The sequence below is a fragment of the Sturnira hondurensis genome, unplaced genomic scaffold (genome assembly GCF_014824575.4).
Source record: "Sturnira hondurensis isolate 20B ecotype Veracruz unplaced genomic scaffold, ASM1482457v3 Scaffold0008640, whole genome shotgun sequence".
In the NCBI taxonomy this organism is placed as follows: Eukaryota; Metazoa; Chordata; class Mammalia; order Chiroptera; family Phyllostomidae; genus Sturnira; species Sturnira hondurensis.
Genome location: NW_028081271.1, coordinates 24,312,667 through 24,328,538, shown reverse-complemented (window position 1 = coordinate 24,328,538; position 15,872 = coordinate 24,312,667). Strand labels below are relative to the sequence as shown.

The 15,872-nt window shown below is 39.0% G+C and overlaps 2 protein-coding genes across 12 annotated transcripts in view; one reads left to right on the top strand and one right to left on the bottom strand.

The window, feature by feature from the left end:
* Nucleotides 1-2,437, top strand: part of NINL (ninein like) — a 179,916-nt gene extending 177,479 nt beyond the window's left edge. For all 5 annotated transcript variants that reach the window (XM_037055527.1, XM_037055524.1, XM_037055525.1 and 2 more), the window contains one exon: nucleotides 1,470-2,437. In XM_037055527.1, the coding sequence (XP_036911422.1) occupies nucleotides 1,470-1,661 (192 nt within the window). In that variant the 3' untranslated portion in view covers nucleotides 1,662-2,437. The remainder of the gene's footprint in view (nucleotides 1-1,469) is intronic.
* Nucleotides 2,438-8,781: 6,344 nt separating this feature from the next.
* GINS1 (GINS complex subunit 1) overlaps nucleotides 8,782-15,872 on the bottom strand; it is a 46,594-nt gene continuing 39,503 nt past the window's right edge. For 3 of the 7 annotated variants that reach the window (XM_037055519.1, XM_037055520.1, XM_037055515.1), the window contains 2 exons: nucleotides 14,662-14,736; nucleotides 9,280-11,264 (listed from right to left, as the gene is read on the bottom strand). In XM_037055519.1, coding sequence (XP_036911414.1) covers nucleotides 11,196-11,264; nucleotides 14,662-14,736 — 144 coding nt within the window. In that variant the 3' untranslated portion in view covers nucleotides 9,280-11,195. Of the gene's footprint in view, nucleotides 9,055-9,279; nucleotides 11,265-14,661; nucleotides 14,737-15,872 lie in introns of those variants that run through there. The other 4 variants (XM_037055521.1, XM_037055516.1, XM_037055517.1 and 1 more) reach the window with 3 other exon arrangements.

Below are 15,872 nucleotides of genomic sequence, written 5' to 3'. Positions count from 1 at the left end.
ATGCCCAAAGCAAATATGCAGTATACTAGGGCCATGCACACCTAGACCTGACCACCTGTGCCACCTCTCCTGGCCTCACCCCCAACCCATCTTACCTCTGGGTTCCGGGTTAAGGAGTTGTGGTCCTACCAGTTCTCTGCTTCTCCTCACAGAAATACCTTCAGAGTTGTCTTTGCACTTAGCTGCCTGCCCTCATGGCTCACCCCTGCCATTGACTTAGTTCCAAAACCTTGGAGTACAGTGGGCTCCTTCCCTTAACTGTCCCCACTCACACCATGTTCCCATCTACTCCAACAGTTCTGCCTTCAGAGTGGAGACCGAACCCAGCTACTTCTTGCCCCAATCACACTGCTCCCACAATCATCTTTGGTATCTGAACTGACATTTTATTTCTTCTTCTAACCTGTTAACACAGGAGTGGCAACAGTCCTTTCCAAATGTGGTTGAGGTGCTGGCCTTCCTCTGCTCAGAACCCTTCAGTTTTCTCAGATACCTTGAATAAAAGGCAGTTTGTACAGTGGCCTCCAAGATTCTCCAGGATCTAGTGCCTTGCCCAGATGGCATGGTAGGTCTGACTTCTCAGTCGGCCTCCCAGTTACAGGCCTCCTGGTCATTGTTACCTACATCATGCCCCAGCCTCTGGGCCTTTGCACTTATTCCACTGTCTGGGACATTCATGCCTTGACAGCCCCATGATTTATTTCAAACCCCCGTTCAAATGTCATGCAGAGAAGCCCTCTCTGTTCACCTCAACCAAAATTGGAACCCCCTCCTCAGCTGTCTCTCTGCTGCTGGGTTTTCTCTCAGCACTTCTTACCTGACACACTGCATATTTCTTTCTAATGTCTATCTACTAGAATGTGTTCTATAAGAGCAGGGTTGTTACGAGGGCAGTGCCTAGCACATGAGAGGAGCTCGATGAATGACTGACTTCAGTGTTAACTTAAGCCCAAAGTCAGGACATCCTTGCCTTTGTATATTGAAGAAGGACTCATGACTAGAATGGCCTTATGTCCTGATCGCTGAAGACCGTATGGCTGTTGTGTGTTGACTGCACCAATTTTAAGGGTGAATACGGTATCTCAGTGTGTCCTGGGTGACATGATGGGCCTACAGAGCAAACTTGGATGAACGCATTTTTTGGCACTCTTGAAAATTTCCTTGCTTTACATCATCCTGAATAGTCCTTTTTGAGGCTTATGGAATTTGGGCTTTCATGTCTTCATTTCATGGCAAAATCTCTCATAGTTGACTTAAACTTTCTCTACCACACAGTTCATCAAATTCTCAATTTCTTCTCTCATGCCAGGAAAACAAAAATTGTTATGACATCCAATGTTTTCATCAGATCTGTAAAAACTCCAAAAATATGGGTTTGTATAAAGATGGAAGAATAAAAGGAGACAAGCTGGTTGTGCAGCATTTCTGTACTAGATTCACAGTAAAGAATGGCTTTCTCTCCTCTCTAGTTTGAAAAAAACACAAAATCTGATTTGCGGCTCAAGGAGCTTTATTTGGAAAATGCTCATCTGATGAAAGCACTTCAGATCACTGAAGAAAAGCAACGAGTAGCTGAGAAAAAAACCCAAATCTTGGAAGAAAAAGTTAGTGCTCTCAACAAACTAATCAGTAAGATGACTTCAGCATCCTTCTCTGTGTAGACTGATTTTCCTGGAATTCATTTTGAAGAAGCATCTTTTAAAATTAAGGCACTATGATGACATAATGTTCTATGGCTCATTGGTCACACACTCCTGGACATATGAGCCAGATACTGGAGAAATAGACACATCGGAAAAGACTACATTTTTATTAGTAGTCCTGAGTAATTTCCTGGTCACTGGTGAAATCAGCTTATGGGGGCTCTCAGCAAAGAGCTAAAAAGAAAACACAGTAAAACAATTTCATATTGTGCTTTAACTTTGGCTGAAAGATTAAAATGCCAAATTAGGGCTCTGTACACTTTTACCATTCCGCTGTTATTGCTTTGGGTTTAAATCATTAGTATTCTCAATGGTGGTTCTATATATACTTTCCACAAAGGCTTCACTCCCTGTGACTGTCACAGTGGTAAAAGACAAAAGAAGGGAAGCCCCCTTTTTCAGTGACTGCTGCAGCATGGGATGATCTTTGGACAGTGTTTATGTTAGGTCTGTAGACTCAGGAATATTTACTGCAAATACAATCCTTTCCTCACTGAAATGTCATCACACTGAGAGTTGTATTATATGTTTAAAACAAATGTAGCTCTGTGCTCTGGCCAGGTGACTCAGTTGGTTGGAGCATCATCCTATATACCAAAGGTCTGTCTGTAGATTCAATCCCCTGGTCAGGGTACCAACCTAGGTTGTGGTTCAGTGCTCAGGTGGGGCACATATGGAAGGCAAATGATCAATGTTTCTCTCACACATCAACATTTCTGTCTCTCTCTGCATTCCTCTCTAAAATCAATTTAAAAAACAACAACACACACATCCTTGGGTGAGGATTTTTTAAAAACTACTGTTTTATATCAAAAATACACAGATTTTGAAGATTTGGTTTAATGTAATATGAACAGTCACTACTGCAATAAACTTTTTTATTAAAATAGATTTAACTTCATTTTTAACTTTTTAATTATAAAATATTTAATATATAAAAATAATTTTATAAGAAACAAGTATAAAGCTCAGTTCTTAGATTCAACACCATTAACTGATTATATTCCGAATAAGAATATAAACTACCGGAGAGACTTCTGCCAAGATGGAGGCATAGGTGGAAACACTGTGCCTTCTCCCACAACCAAGTTTGAATACAACAAAGGTTTAGTAAACAAAGACGCAGCCAAAGAACAGAGAATTGCACTATACAGAAGTCTGACAACAAGGAACCATTCAACCAGCCCGGTAAGAGGGGTGGAGCCAGCAGCGGACCAGGGTTGGGCAGGAAGGGTCCCCTGACCCCAGGTGCCCAGGCAGCTGGAATAGCATCAGGCAGACCCAGTGAGTGCGTAGGCAGCAGGCTGACCATGGTCACACATTCGCATGCAGTGAGACAGACCGTGCAGGCCCCAGCAGTGGGAAGCAGCAGAGGGGACCACCATTGCTCCTCTTTGACCCTGCCCCAACATACAGCATCACAACCTAGTGGCTTGGTCAGCCAGCCCTGGTGAACACCTAAGGCTATGCCCCTCAAATGTAACAGGCGCAAACAGTCCAAAAGATGGCTCAAGAAGAACTCAAAGCCCCAGAGCCAATAACTCTAAGCAACAAAGAAATAGTGAACCTCTCAGATGCACAGTTCAAAACACTGGTGATCAGGATGCTCACAGAACTGGTTGATTACAGTCACAATTAGAGGAACAAATGAAGGCTAAACTAGTTGAAATGAAGGGAAATGCACAGGAAACCAATAGTGATGGAAAGGAAACGGGGACTCAAATCAATGGAATGGACCAGAAGGAAGGAAGAAATGACCGAACAGAAAAATGTGAAGTAACAAGAATTCAAAAAAATGAGGAGAGGCTTAGGAACCTCCAGGACATCTTTAAACATTCCAACATCCGAATTATAGGGGTACCAGAAGGGGAAAAGAAACAGCCACGAGTGGAAAACGTATTTGAACAAATAATAAAGGAGAACTTCCCCAGTCTGGCAAAGAAAATAGAATTCCAGGAAATCCAGGAAGCTCAGAGAGTGCCAAAGAAGTTGGACCCAAGAAGGAACACACCAAGGCACGTCATAATTACATTACCAAGATGAAAATGAAGGAGAGAATCCTAGAAGCAGCAAGAGATAAGGGGACAGTCACCTACAAAGGAGTGCCCATCAGGCTGTCAGCTGATTTCTCAAAAGAGACCTTACAGGCAAGAAGGGGCTGGAAAGAAGTATTTCAAGTCATGAAATCCAAAGACCTACAACCAAGATTGCTTTATCCAGCAAAGCCTTCATTTAGAATGGAAGGACAGATAAAGTCCTTCTCAGATAAGGTCAAATTCAAGGAGTTCATCATCACCAAGCCCTTATTATATGAAATGTTAAAGGGACTTATCTAAGAAAAAGAAGATAAAAAATATGAACAGGGAAAGGACAGCAAACACACACCTAAAACAAAAGCAAACCAAGAGGACAGCTAGTTCAGGAGCGGAACCATAGAAATGAGGAACACATGGAGGGTTAGCAACAGGGGAGTGGGAGGAGGAGAAGGGGGGAGAAGGTATACAAAATAAGTAGCATAGACAGTAGGTAGAAAATAGATTGGGCGGAGGGCAAGAATAGTACGGGAAATATAGAATCTAAAGAACTTGAGACATGTAGTCATAAACTAAAGGGGGGTGGAATGGTGGGGGAGGGGGTGTGCAGGGTGCAGGGGAATGAAGGGGGGACTAGAACTGTAATGGTATAATCAATGAAATATATTTTAAAAAGAATATAAACTACCCTAATCAACCACTTGTCCCAGAAATGGGCACTTCTAAAGTTTATATGTTCAACTAGATAAGCAAATTAAATAATATGAAAAAAAGAGCAATGAATGGGGATTAGTAATGCTAGTTATTAAAATAGCAAGTCTCACTGTAGTTTGAGTTACAAGGGTATATATATACATTTGTAAAAACTCATCAAAGGATAAACTTTGGGTTTCTGGCTGGGACTGGAGTAACAAGGAGATTGAATCTAATAGACCTGAATAACACTATCAACCAACTGATGCTTATAGAACCGAATAGCCAACAACAGCAGAAGTGCACTTGGAACATTCACCAAACTAGACCATATTCTGGACCTTGAAACAATTCTCAAGAAAGTAAAAGGACTTGAGTCATATAAAGTATGTTCTCTGACCACAGTGGAATTATAAATCAAGACCAGAATATCTGGAAAATTCCCAAATATTTAGAAAAAGAATAACACACTGCTAAATAACCCACAAAACAAATAAGAAGTCAGAGGGGAAAATTAGAAAATATTTTAAACTGAATGAAAATGAAAATACAATACACGAAAATTTGTAAATGGAGCTAATGTATTCATTACTTAAGGAAAAATTCATAGCACTAAATAGCAGTACTAGAAAAGAAGCAAGTTCTCAAACTGACCCATTTCCACCTTAAATAACTGGAAAAAGAAGAGCAAGTTAAAACTAATCAGAAAAAAGTAAATAGTGATGATCATAGCAGAAGGAACAGAGGTTGGCAAACCACATTTTCTGTGTGTGTGTGTATGTATGTATTTTTAAGTATATTTTATTGTTATGGTATTAGTTTTACCAATTTTCTCCCTCTATCCCTCTCAGCCCTGCACCCCCCCCAACCATCCAGCATTCCCCTCCCTTAGTTCATGTTCATGGGTTGTACATGAGTTTTTTGACTTGGTTCCTATCCCATTCTTAACTTCTCCCCATCTATTTCATGCCTACCAATTATACTTCTTATTGCCTGTACCTTCCCCCCTCTACTCTTCCTTTTTTCTTCCCCACTGAAAACCCTCCATGTGATGTCCATTTCTCTGATTCTATCCCTGTTTTGTTTGCTTAGTATTTGTTTTCATGTTGTTGTTATTTTTAGGTTCAGTTGTTGATAGTTGTTTTTGTCAGTTTACTGTTCATAGCTTTTGATCTTCAATTTCTTACATAAATCCCTCTAGCATTTCGTATAATAAAGGCTTGGTGATGATGAACTGCTTTAGCTTTACCTTATCGGGGAAGCACTTCATCTGCTCATCCATTCTAAATGATAGCTTTGCTGGATAGTCATCTTGGATGTAGGTCCTTGCCTTTCATGACTTGGAATACTTTCCAGCCCTTTCTTGCCTGTAAGGTTTCTTTTGAGAAATCAGCTGATAGTCTAATGGGAACTCCTTTGTAGGTAACTGTCTCCTTGCCTATTGCTGCTATTAAGATTCTCTTTTTATTTTAATCTTGGGTAATATAATGATGATGTGCCTTGGTATGTTCCTCTTTGGGTCCAATTTCTTTGGGACTGTCTGGGCTTCCTGGAAGTCTATTTCCTTTACCAAATTGGGGAAGTTTTCCTTCATTTGTTCAAATAAGTTTTCCATTTCTTTTCTTCTGGCACCCCTATAATTTAGATTTGGAACATTTAAAGTTGTCCCAGAGGTTTCTAAGCCTCTCCTCATTTTTTTGAATTCTAGTTTCTTCATGCTGTTTCAGTTGGATGTTTATTTCTTCCTTTTGTTCCAAATCATTGAGTCCTGGTTTTCTTCCTGTTACTGTTGGTTCCCTGAATATTTTGCTTTATTTCACTTTGGGTAGCTTTCATTTGTTCCTTCATTTTCAACCAAGCTGAATCAGTTCTGCAAGCATCTTGATTACAAGGGTTTTGAACTCTCCATCTGATAGACTGGCTAGCTCCTCGTGGGTTAGCTCGTTTTTTGGAGTTTTGATCTGTTCTTTCATTTGGGCCATATTTCTTTGTCTTGGCACACCTGCTAAGTTGTAAGGGGTCGGGTCTTAGGTATTCACCAGGGCAGGGCAACCCTCTTTGCTGTCTGTGGGGGAGGGGTCAGAGAGGGGAAAAATGAAGCTTGCTTGCTGGGCTCTAGCTCAACTTTCCAACAAACTCTCATGTGAGACTGGGAGTTTCTCCCACTATGGCAACCCCCACTGTAGTCCAGTCAGCTTTGAGTCTCAATTTCTCAGTTCAGCTAGCCCCACCCACATGGTCTGCTACCTCACCAGGTGTTTCAGCCATCCCTGCCCACACAGTCCATCTCTGTGCCCTGGGTTCTCTCAGCTAGCCCCTGCCTTGAGGTCTGGTCCACTACTTTGCCACAGGGTCCTTTCAGCCAGCCCCACCCACGTGGTCCACCACCTTGCCTCAGGTCCTCTCCGACTGCCCCTCACTCCTACTGGTCTAGTTGGCCTGGTTGACTGTTTCTTTAATTCCTTGGTTGTTGGAGTTCCACGCAGTTAGATTTTCTGGAACTTCTGGTTGTATATTGTTTTTGGATTGGTTGTTATGCTCCTTTTGGTTGTGCATGGAAGCAAAGGGTTTCTACCTACACCTCCATCTTGGCCGGAACTCCACAAACTACATTCTTAACAGGTTAAGCCCAATTCCGTAGCTTGCTTTTGTGCTATAGTGACAGCCATGAAAGACTCTAGCCTACAAAGTCTAAGATATAAAAAAAGTCTATTGATCCCTGCAGTAGAAAACCAGAAAAAGAAAAAGCTAATGGAGCCAAAGGATGGTTCTTTGAGAAGATTAATAAAATTGGTAAACCTGTAGTCAAGATGATCATGATAAAAAGGAAATAAATTACCAACATCAGGAATAAAATAGGTGACATCAGTATAGAATTTACACAAAGCCTAATAAGGCAGTATACACAATACTATGCCAATAAATTCAATAACTTAGACAAAATGGAGGAGATTAAAATTATCAAAGATCATTCTAGAAGAATAAACTGAATAGACCTGTATCTTTGAGAATAATTGAAACTGTGGTTAACCTTCCTACAAAGAAACTCCAGGCCCAGGTATTTTAAATGTGAGTTCTGCTAAACATTTAAGGAAGACATAATATCAAGTGTACAAAACTCTTCTAAAAAAATTGAAGAGAAGGAAGTATTTCCCAACTCATTCTATGACATGACACTATGAATGTCATAAACACGACAAGAAAAGAACACTACAGACTAATATCTAGATAGAAAATGATTAAAAATGATAAGTAAAATGGTAATATTTTAGCAAATCAAATCCTAAGTGGAGTTACTATCAGGAATGCAGGGTTAGTTTAACCTGGGAAGGGGTTGGGGCAGGATCTAGTGAAAAAGAAAAGGAACTCATGGACATGTATTGTTACTCAACAATGTGGTGATTATGGGGGAAAGAGGGATTGGTGGAGATGGGGAGATAAATGGTAAGGGAATAAATACAATAAAAAATGAACTATACAAATTTGGGGAAAAAATACATGAAAGATCAACATCTCTCCCCACAAAAGATTCACACCCTGATGGTACTATCAGTATTAAAGCCATTACATTTCTATTTAAAACAGGCAAAGGAATTAACACCAACTCAGTTTTACAGGGCGCTGTAAATCAAAGCTGGCAGTGGTGGCTATTCAGTGTTCTCACCTTCATGTGATTCAGGCAGGCCCTTCACTGATCTGGGCAGCCTATTACTATAATCACTGATGGGATGCAGGAGAAGTGGTGCTAGTCCAGTATCAGGCCTTGCCTTTCAGAAAACTAACAATGCCAACTTCCATCCTCTTGGCACTGTGGGAGTCCTGAGCTGCCAGGTGAGAAGTCCAGCCAGCTTTCTGGAGTAAACCACATGAAGAGACCACAAAAAAGTCAGGAGAGCAAGCACCAGCTACTATCTGAATATGACCACACCAGAGACCCCAAGGAAGATCTACAGAAGCACCCAACGGAGCCTAGTCAACCACAGAATTGTGAGAGCTGATAAAATGGTATGGTTTAAAGCTACTGTTTTGGGTGATTTGTTTCATAGAACAGATCATTGACAACACTGACAAAGTACATGTATACATTCCCCTCTCCCAAAACATTAGAAACCAACATCAGTTGGTTGAAAAAATTCATCTACAAAATAACAGAAAATCATACATTACAGTTCACTAAATGGTGAACACTATGGCCAGGAAGAGTGTAGCTCAGGGAATGCAGATAGTTGTATTTTTAAACTTAATACACACCCAAGGATATGTTTATTGATTTTAGAGAGAGATATAAGAGATTGCTGATTGATTATTGATGTGAGAGAAAACACTGATAGGTTGCCTCCTATATGCATCTTGACAAGGGCTTGAACCTGCAACCTAGATATGTCACTTAGGTTGACCTACAGAATCAACCTCCAACCTTTTGGTGTATGAACCAATGTTCCAACCAACTGAGCCACCAAGTCAGGGCAGAAACCCAAGCAGTCATACTTAGGTACTTGTTGGCTTCAGTACTTGTCAAACCCTGTTCTTACCACATTTTGATAAGAAGAAAAAGTGTTGCAACACTCAGTGCTTGTTCAGGACTTGTCATGGTTGCTAGAACTTGTGTGAGTCACACCATCACCCTGCAGGAGAAAATGCTTCATCATTCGGTAGTCATCCTTTATAGCATGTGTCATGAGTTCTAGAACAAATTAACGATGAGCACCAAGGTACCGCTACAGCTTAACAATAGAATTCTATTCATATAACTCATAACATTAGGGAGTTAACTAAGAAACAGTATGATCATAACTCAGGTTCCAAAGGAATACTTCAAAAAACCATATTTATTAATTACCACTATTTTATTTTAAATTATGGTACTGAATTTATTTTGAGGCTTAAAGTTACAGTGACGGAGGCCACAAGCTTTGGTATTTTTCCTGGAGAAGTATGAGAAAGGAGATTGAGAAAGGAGACTGTGGCTTCCAATAAGGTCATAAAAAAGATAAGCTGCCACATTTTCCCAAAAGTTCCAAACCAGTAAAAAAAAGTTCTAGACAACAAGATCAATATGAAGAAGAAATGAGTTTATATAAATATCAAAATGTAGCCAAGTCATCATAATTTGCAACTTTGTACATATATCAGCCAAAGCCAGTTAGATAATAGAAAAAAGAATTCATTCACACTAGGAACAAAAAGTAGAAAATAACTGGGAAACCACTAAAAAGAAATGGTATGCTTTACATATGTAACTAACAATGATCACATGGGACTGTGATATTTAGGAGACAAAAGAACTTTCATTTTCTACATTATTTATTTTTTACCTTTTTTTAAACCTACACATACACAAGTATTACCTTTAAAGTTCTAGCCAAAATCCTAAGTACAGTCAATAAAGTTTAGAATTTTCAAATATTATACATTCATTTCAAATATGGGATATATTTTATCATTTTATTTGGGGACTTAAACACAAAAGAACATTGTATCATTTAAGTTCAGATGTGATGGAGGGCTGGCAACATGGTAATGGTCTTCAGAGCTCTTTATCCCCACAACTGACTTACATGGACTTTAGGGCTCACCAATGTGCATGGTTCCATGTGCTCTGGGTGTAAATATGAAGGAGGAAAGTGACTGCAGACCCACAATTAACATACAAACATCACCAATCTCATTCACTGTTTATCAGCAGAGATATAGATGAAAATATGAGCTGGCTACCAAAATTAAGGGGAGAAATCATTTTAAATGATGAAAATAATCTGCACAGGGCACCCTAGAAGTAGATTTGTTATGAAAACATACAGATCCATGTCCTAGGTAAAGCCTCTCTATAACTTGATTTTGGCCAGAAACATTCCCCTATATAAAAACAAAACTGTGTGTATAGTATGTATGAGGTTACCAGGCTTATCTAGGCTTTTATATTTTAATGCCTCTTTCAGATTCCTGGGCTGGTAATGGAGGGGACTAAGAGTAGGGAAAGGCTACTGACCACCAGGCAGTGAAAAGATTCACTCTATGCCTCTCCAACTCCTACCACTCATAGTTCATCGAACAATAGAAACTGCACTCCACTTAGCTGACCAACTGTTAATGTGACTTTTCTGTGAGTGGGAATCTGGGGAAAACTACAAAGTTTCTTTTCTAGCCCAAATTTCTATTTCCCTTTCCAAAGTGGTGATACTGGTACTCTCACAGACAGGCAAGAGCCAGGCAAGCTACCATTGTTGGAAATGGGCTGGTTCATTGTGTCCTTCCTTTTTCTTCCCAAATAGCCTAGCAATTGTCATTAAGCATTACATATACTGAAAACTTTTATAGACCACCATTTCCACTTGCCCATGAGATTTGGAAACACATACTCCAGGAATTCAGCTCCATGGCTTACACAATGCACACTACCAGAAACAACACAAAATGCACAGGGACCTTCTTTCTCCCTGCAATAGCCAAGTGTAACCCCCTTATTGTTTAAAAGATTCAAATGTATGGTAATAAATATTTACTTTCATTGAAAACACACACACACTGTAATAACTATAGGAATGTTATAATTATAGATGCAGATTATAAAAAAGAGGAGGAATCCTATACAATAGAAAAACAAACCATTCTCAGCCAGGTATTCCTGGTTACATTAAAGAATGTCTATAACCTTTAAAACCAAAGAGGGATGGGACAAAGCAGGGTAGAGAAGGAAGTGTAGAAGTTTGTGTGGAGGAATTCAGCCTCATACCACAGGGAAGCTTGGCAGGGCCTCAGTATGAGGTTACCACAGAACGTGCTCCAGAACGCCTTGTCTAATCAGCTGCTCACACTTCCAACGAGGTAGAAAGTGCTAAGTGGAACAGATGGTAGAGAGAAAGAGAAAGATTGGGAAAGAATTTTAAATTATATTTTACATTATTAAAAAGCAGCAACTGGTTATATATATTTTTAAATTTCAAGAGTTATACAGTTAAAAGCTAAACTTAAGTATATTTGCTGTTTTCATCAACTGAGACCGATGGTAGGTAGAAGTGTATTGAATTCTTATTTTAATAAACAAATTCATAGTTTGCTTAAGTTAAACTTAAAGACTTCTAAATTCTAGTAGGTATTTTCCTTAGTATTTGCATTTGAATTAATGCACAGAAAACCTGGGTAGGTGAGATTTTTACACGCCAAATAGAGGACAAGTTGTACAAGTCATTAGGAAGACCAACAAAGGTCTTCATTAAACCATTTATTCTAACTATGGTGGCAACTTTTCTCTTGTCCTTTTCAAGGATCAAAAGTATTTGTAACCTATGAAGTAGGTACTATTCACACACTATGTTGTTAAGACACCTACACCTAGCTAATGGTATCACTCGTCCTCCATGTCTGATTGCATCTCTACACACAGTGGCTTAAAACAGAAGTGAACATTTCCTAAACTTTGGAATGAGGAAGTACAGGAAGCAAGGGAGGAAGACCTTCCAAGCTCATGAATGACCAAAGTAATCTCAAAGAAAAGAAAGATATACTTGGGTAAAAACAAAAAACAGTACATTATACAGTACAGAGCAAACAGCCTTAGAAAATAATTGCAATAGAAGAGATTACCAAAAATATTTGAAGAAGCACAACATAACTTTAGTAGCACTGTACACCCACAAGTCCCTCCTAATAAACTCAAAGGCCTTATGTAATTCCTGTGGCCAAATACATTCCTCCAAATTAGTCATGAAAACACATGGGCCAAGGACTATTATTTAACATGTTAAAAAGACTTTAGAAGGTATAATATAAAAGGGGGGCCCACCACAACATACCACCAATACCCCAAAGGAAAAAAGGCAGGGACATGTTATTTATTTATTTAACAAGTATTCCAACTTTTTCTAAAAAGAGGGGTTTCCTGATTTCTAGACAAACAGAAACATGTTTGCCATATTGATAGGCATAAGGGAATGTATGGTAAAAAAAAATATCTCCCTAATGTTTTATAGTATATGGACAGATTCCATGGAAAACTGATTTTAGATGTGGTGAGATACTTTTAGAAACACTTTAATATCAACTACAGGAAACTGCGTGTTTTTAAAATTTTCCCATTTTTATAATGAAGGGTAAGATGATAGTAACAAAAAACAGCTATTGGGGTGACATGGGAACCAATGTCACCCCAATAAATTTAACAAAAAAAAAAGTAAAATAATTATTTTGCCAGAAACAGCATTACCAAGAGAAAGGTTTCTGCGTGGTCCACACAGAAAACAACTGTCTAATACAAGAGAAGATGGAAGAAGGGCTCAGCCGGGTTCCCACTTACCTAAGCTCTACCCAGGTATTCCCTGCCACTAAGGAATAACCACCATCTGGGCACACTGGGTGGAAAGATCAGCCATAAAGTTTGAGAAAAAATTCCAACCACAGGATGGCGTTTAGGAAAAAGTGACATTTTCTTATATCTTGCTTTATAAGGATGGCTTTATTCTTGTGAACCAAAGCTTCACACTGGGTCCTCCAGAAATAGATTTTTAGAAGACCATTAATTTCAGTAGTAATATCAATTCATTAGTATCCTACTTCTCTAAGAGGACACTGGGAGGTGAATTCTGCCTTAACAAAAAAAGATTTTAGGGCCCTGGCTGGTGTAGCTCAGTGGATTGAGCACAGGCCTGCGAACCAGAGGATCGCGGTTCGATTCCCAGTCAGGGCACATGCCTGGGTTGCAGGCCGGTTCCCTGCAGGCCAACTCCCAGCAGGGGTTGCACGAAAGGCAACCATACATTGATGTTTATCTCCTTCTCTCCTTCCCCTCTAAAAGATAAATAAATAAATAAAATCTTTAAAAAAAAAAGATTTTAGGGTGCCTTGAAAATCTGTCTTAAAAATATTTAACCTTGTTTTACGAAACTATCAAAGCTCTAAGGGTACGCATAGACTAAGAGATCAAGGCACCCTCTCTTAAGAAAATAAGTCTAGGGAGGGGGGGAGCACGGGGGTGGGATGGGATGGGAGTAATAGACAGAAAACTGTACTTGAAAAATAATTAAATAAAAAATTGGGGAAAAAAAAAGAAAAGAAGTCTAAGAACCACATAACCTGAAGCATTCTTTTGTTCCATTCCATAAACAAAGACAAAGGATCATTAGACATTAACCAGCAAGATGAGAGGCAAAGAAAGAGTGGTTCTCATTAGGTCATTTTTCCTCCTGTATTAATGTGACTATATAAAATTGAAATAGGAAGAACCTTAATTTAGCTAATGTGAAATTAATGTGAACTTGAAAGTTTCGAAGAATACATTGAGATACTTAGTAAGAAAAAATTTTGTTTAACAACTTCATAGTTTTAGTCTTTCCCTAGTAAATTCTGTTAATATATTATTCAGAAATTTTTGATCTATATCATTATTTATTTGCTAAAGCATTAGGATTTAGCCCTGGCTCATGTGGCACAGCAGACTGAGCACCAGGCTGTGAACCAAAGGGTCACCGGTTCAATTCCCAGTCAGGGCACATGCCTAGGTTGCAGGTCTGGCCCCCAGTAGGGCATGTGAGAGAGGCAACCACACATTGATATTTTGCTCCCTCCCTTCTCCCTTCCTCTCTCTAAAAATAAATAAATAAAATCTTTAAAAAAGTATAGAGAAATTTCTATCTCTCCAGGGGCAAAAAAGAACTAGGATTTATAAGGTGAAATACAAGCTAAACATGAGTGCTTATTACCTTTTTAATTACAATCCCAAGAAAAAGGCTAAATCCAACATTTTCATAGTGCCTTAACTAGAATAGGCCCAGTGATAATTTCCCTGGAAAATGCTTAGTGTTAAATACAAACAACATTCTATTAAATTAATTAATCTTTTCTTTTTAATTTTATTTATTTATCTTTAGAGAGGAAGGGAAGGAGAGAAGGAGAGAAGTATCAATGTATGGTTGCCTCTCATAAGTCCCCTGCTGGGAACTGGCCTGCAACCCAGGCGTGTGCCCTGACTGAGAACTGAACCTCAATTGTGTGGTTCACAGGCCCGCACTCAATCCACTGAGCTACACCAGCCAGGGCTAATTAATCTTTTCTTAATTACATGTATATGTAACATTTGCCTCAGCGTTTCCTTATATTTAGAAAAAGTAGTCTTACACTAAACATAATGCCTAAATGTAAATGAGCATCACAAGGTGATGTTTACTTTGTTACTAATTTCAACATTTCCACCATGCAACACTCTTAGAAGATTTCAAAAATCCTAAGACAATAAATACCTGGCTATTTTTTTTTAATAGCACTGCTGTACCATCATCAACTTCAAATTCTCCAAAGTCTTTTAGACATCGTACCTGAAAGGAAAAAAATGATGTTTTATCTAAATTATTTAATATGTAGTGACCACAAAGTAAATAAAGATTATACAATATAAATACCCACACAGTAAAAGTATTAAGCTTTCTGTTGGTTTGTTCCTTCCCTGCGTACTTAGTCCTAGTACTCCTACTATTGTATTCTAGTGGTTTCAATTGTACTGTTTTGATAGGGAGGAAGAAGAATAGCAAAATATGCAAATGTATGTGTATGCTAATAGCAAGGGAGATGCTGAAGGGAGACATCATTGCATTCTTTCCCCTCTGCAAATACTGAAGTATTAAGCAGCGAAACAATCTATTTACAAAGAAAAGAGATCAATTCCAACCTACCTCTTATAGGTCCCTCCCATGAATATCAATTTCTGAGAATAGAACATAGGTAAGTTTGCAAAGCTTCTGTTTTAAAAAGATTTTCCCAATCTCCCTTGATATTTGCACTCTTTCCCCCAAATCCTTACAACTAAATCAAGAAAGAGCAGATGCAGATTCATGTTATAAGAATCAGGAGAGGCCCTGGCTGGTGTAGCTCAGTGGATTGAGCGCAAGCCTGCGAACCACACGATCGCGTTTCGATTCCCAGTCAGGGCACATGCCTGGGTTGCAGGCCAGTTCCCAGCAGAGGACTCACGAGAGGCAACCACACATTGATGTTTCTCTTCCTCTCTCCTTCCCTTCCCCTCTAAAGATAAATAAATAAAATCTTAAAAAAAAAGATTCAGGAGAGGTTTGTAGTTGGAATGTGGGAGGCGTAAGACTGCCTTTTGATAACCACTTCTACAACTGCAGAGGAAGAATGTCCCTGGAGAGGTTACAGACCTGGCCACAGTTCCAACTGTTACCAAAGGAAACCAGGACACTTTTTCATCTATGAGAAGTCAGGACTGGAGTTTATTCTCCTTAGCACTAGGATTGGTATTAGTAAAGCTAACTTGAGCAGTAAGTTTCAGGCATCTACTTTTCCTAGGTAATTTAGGATGTCCTATAATTCCTCCAGAATCCTACCATGACTCAACCAAGTATTTTAACTTAGTTTGAGGAATACTATTTTAGAAAATTCCCTACCATCACTAACACCTTTTTACGTCTTTAAATATATTATAAAAATCATGAAT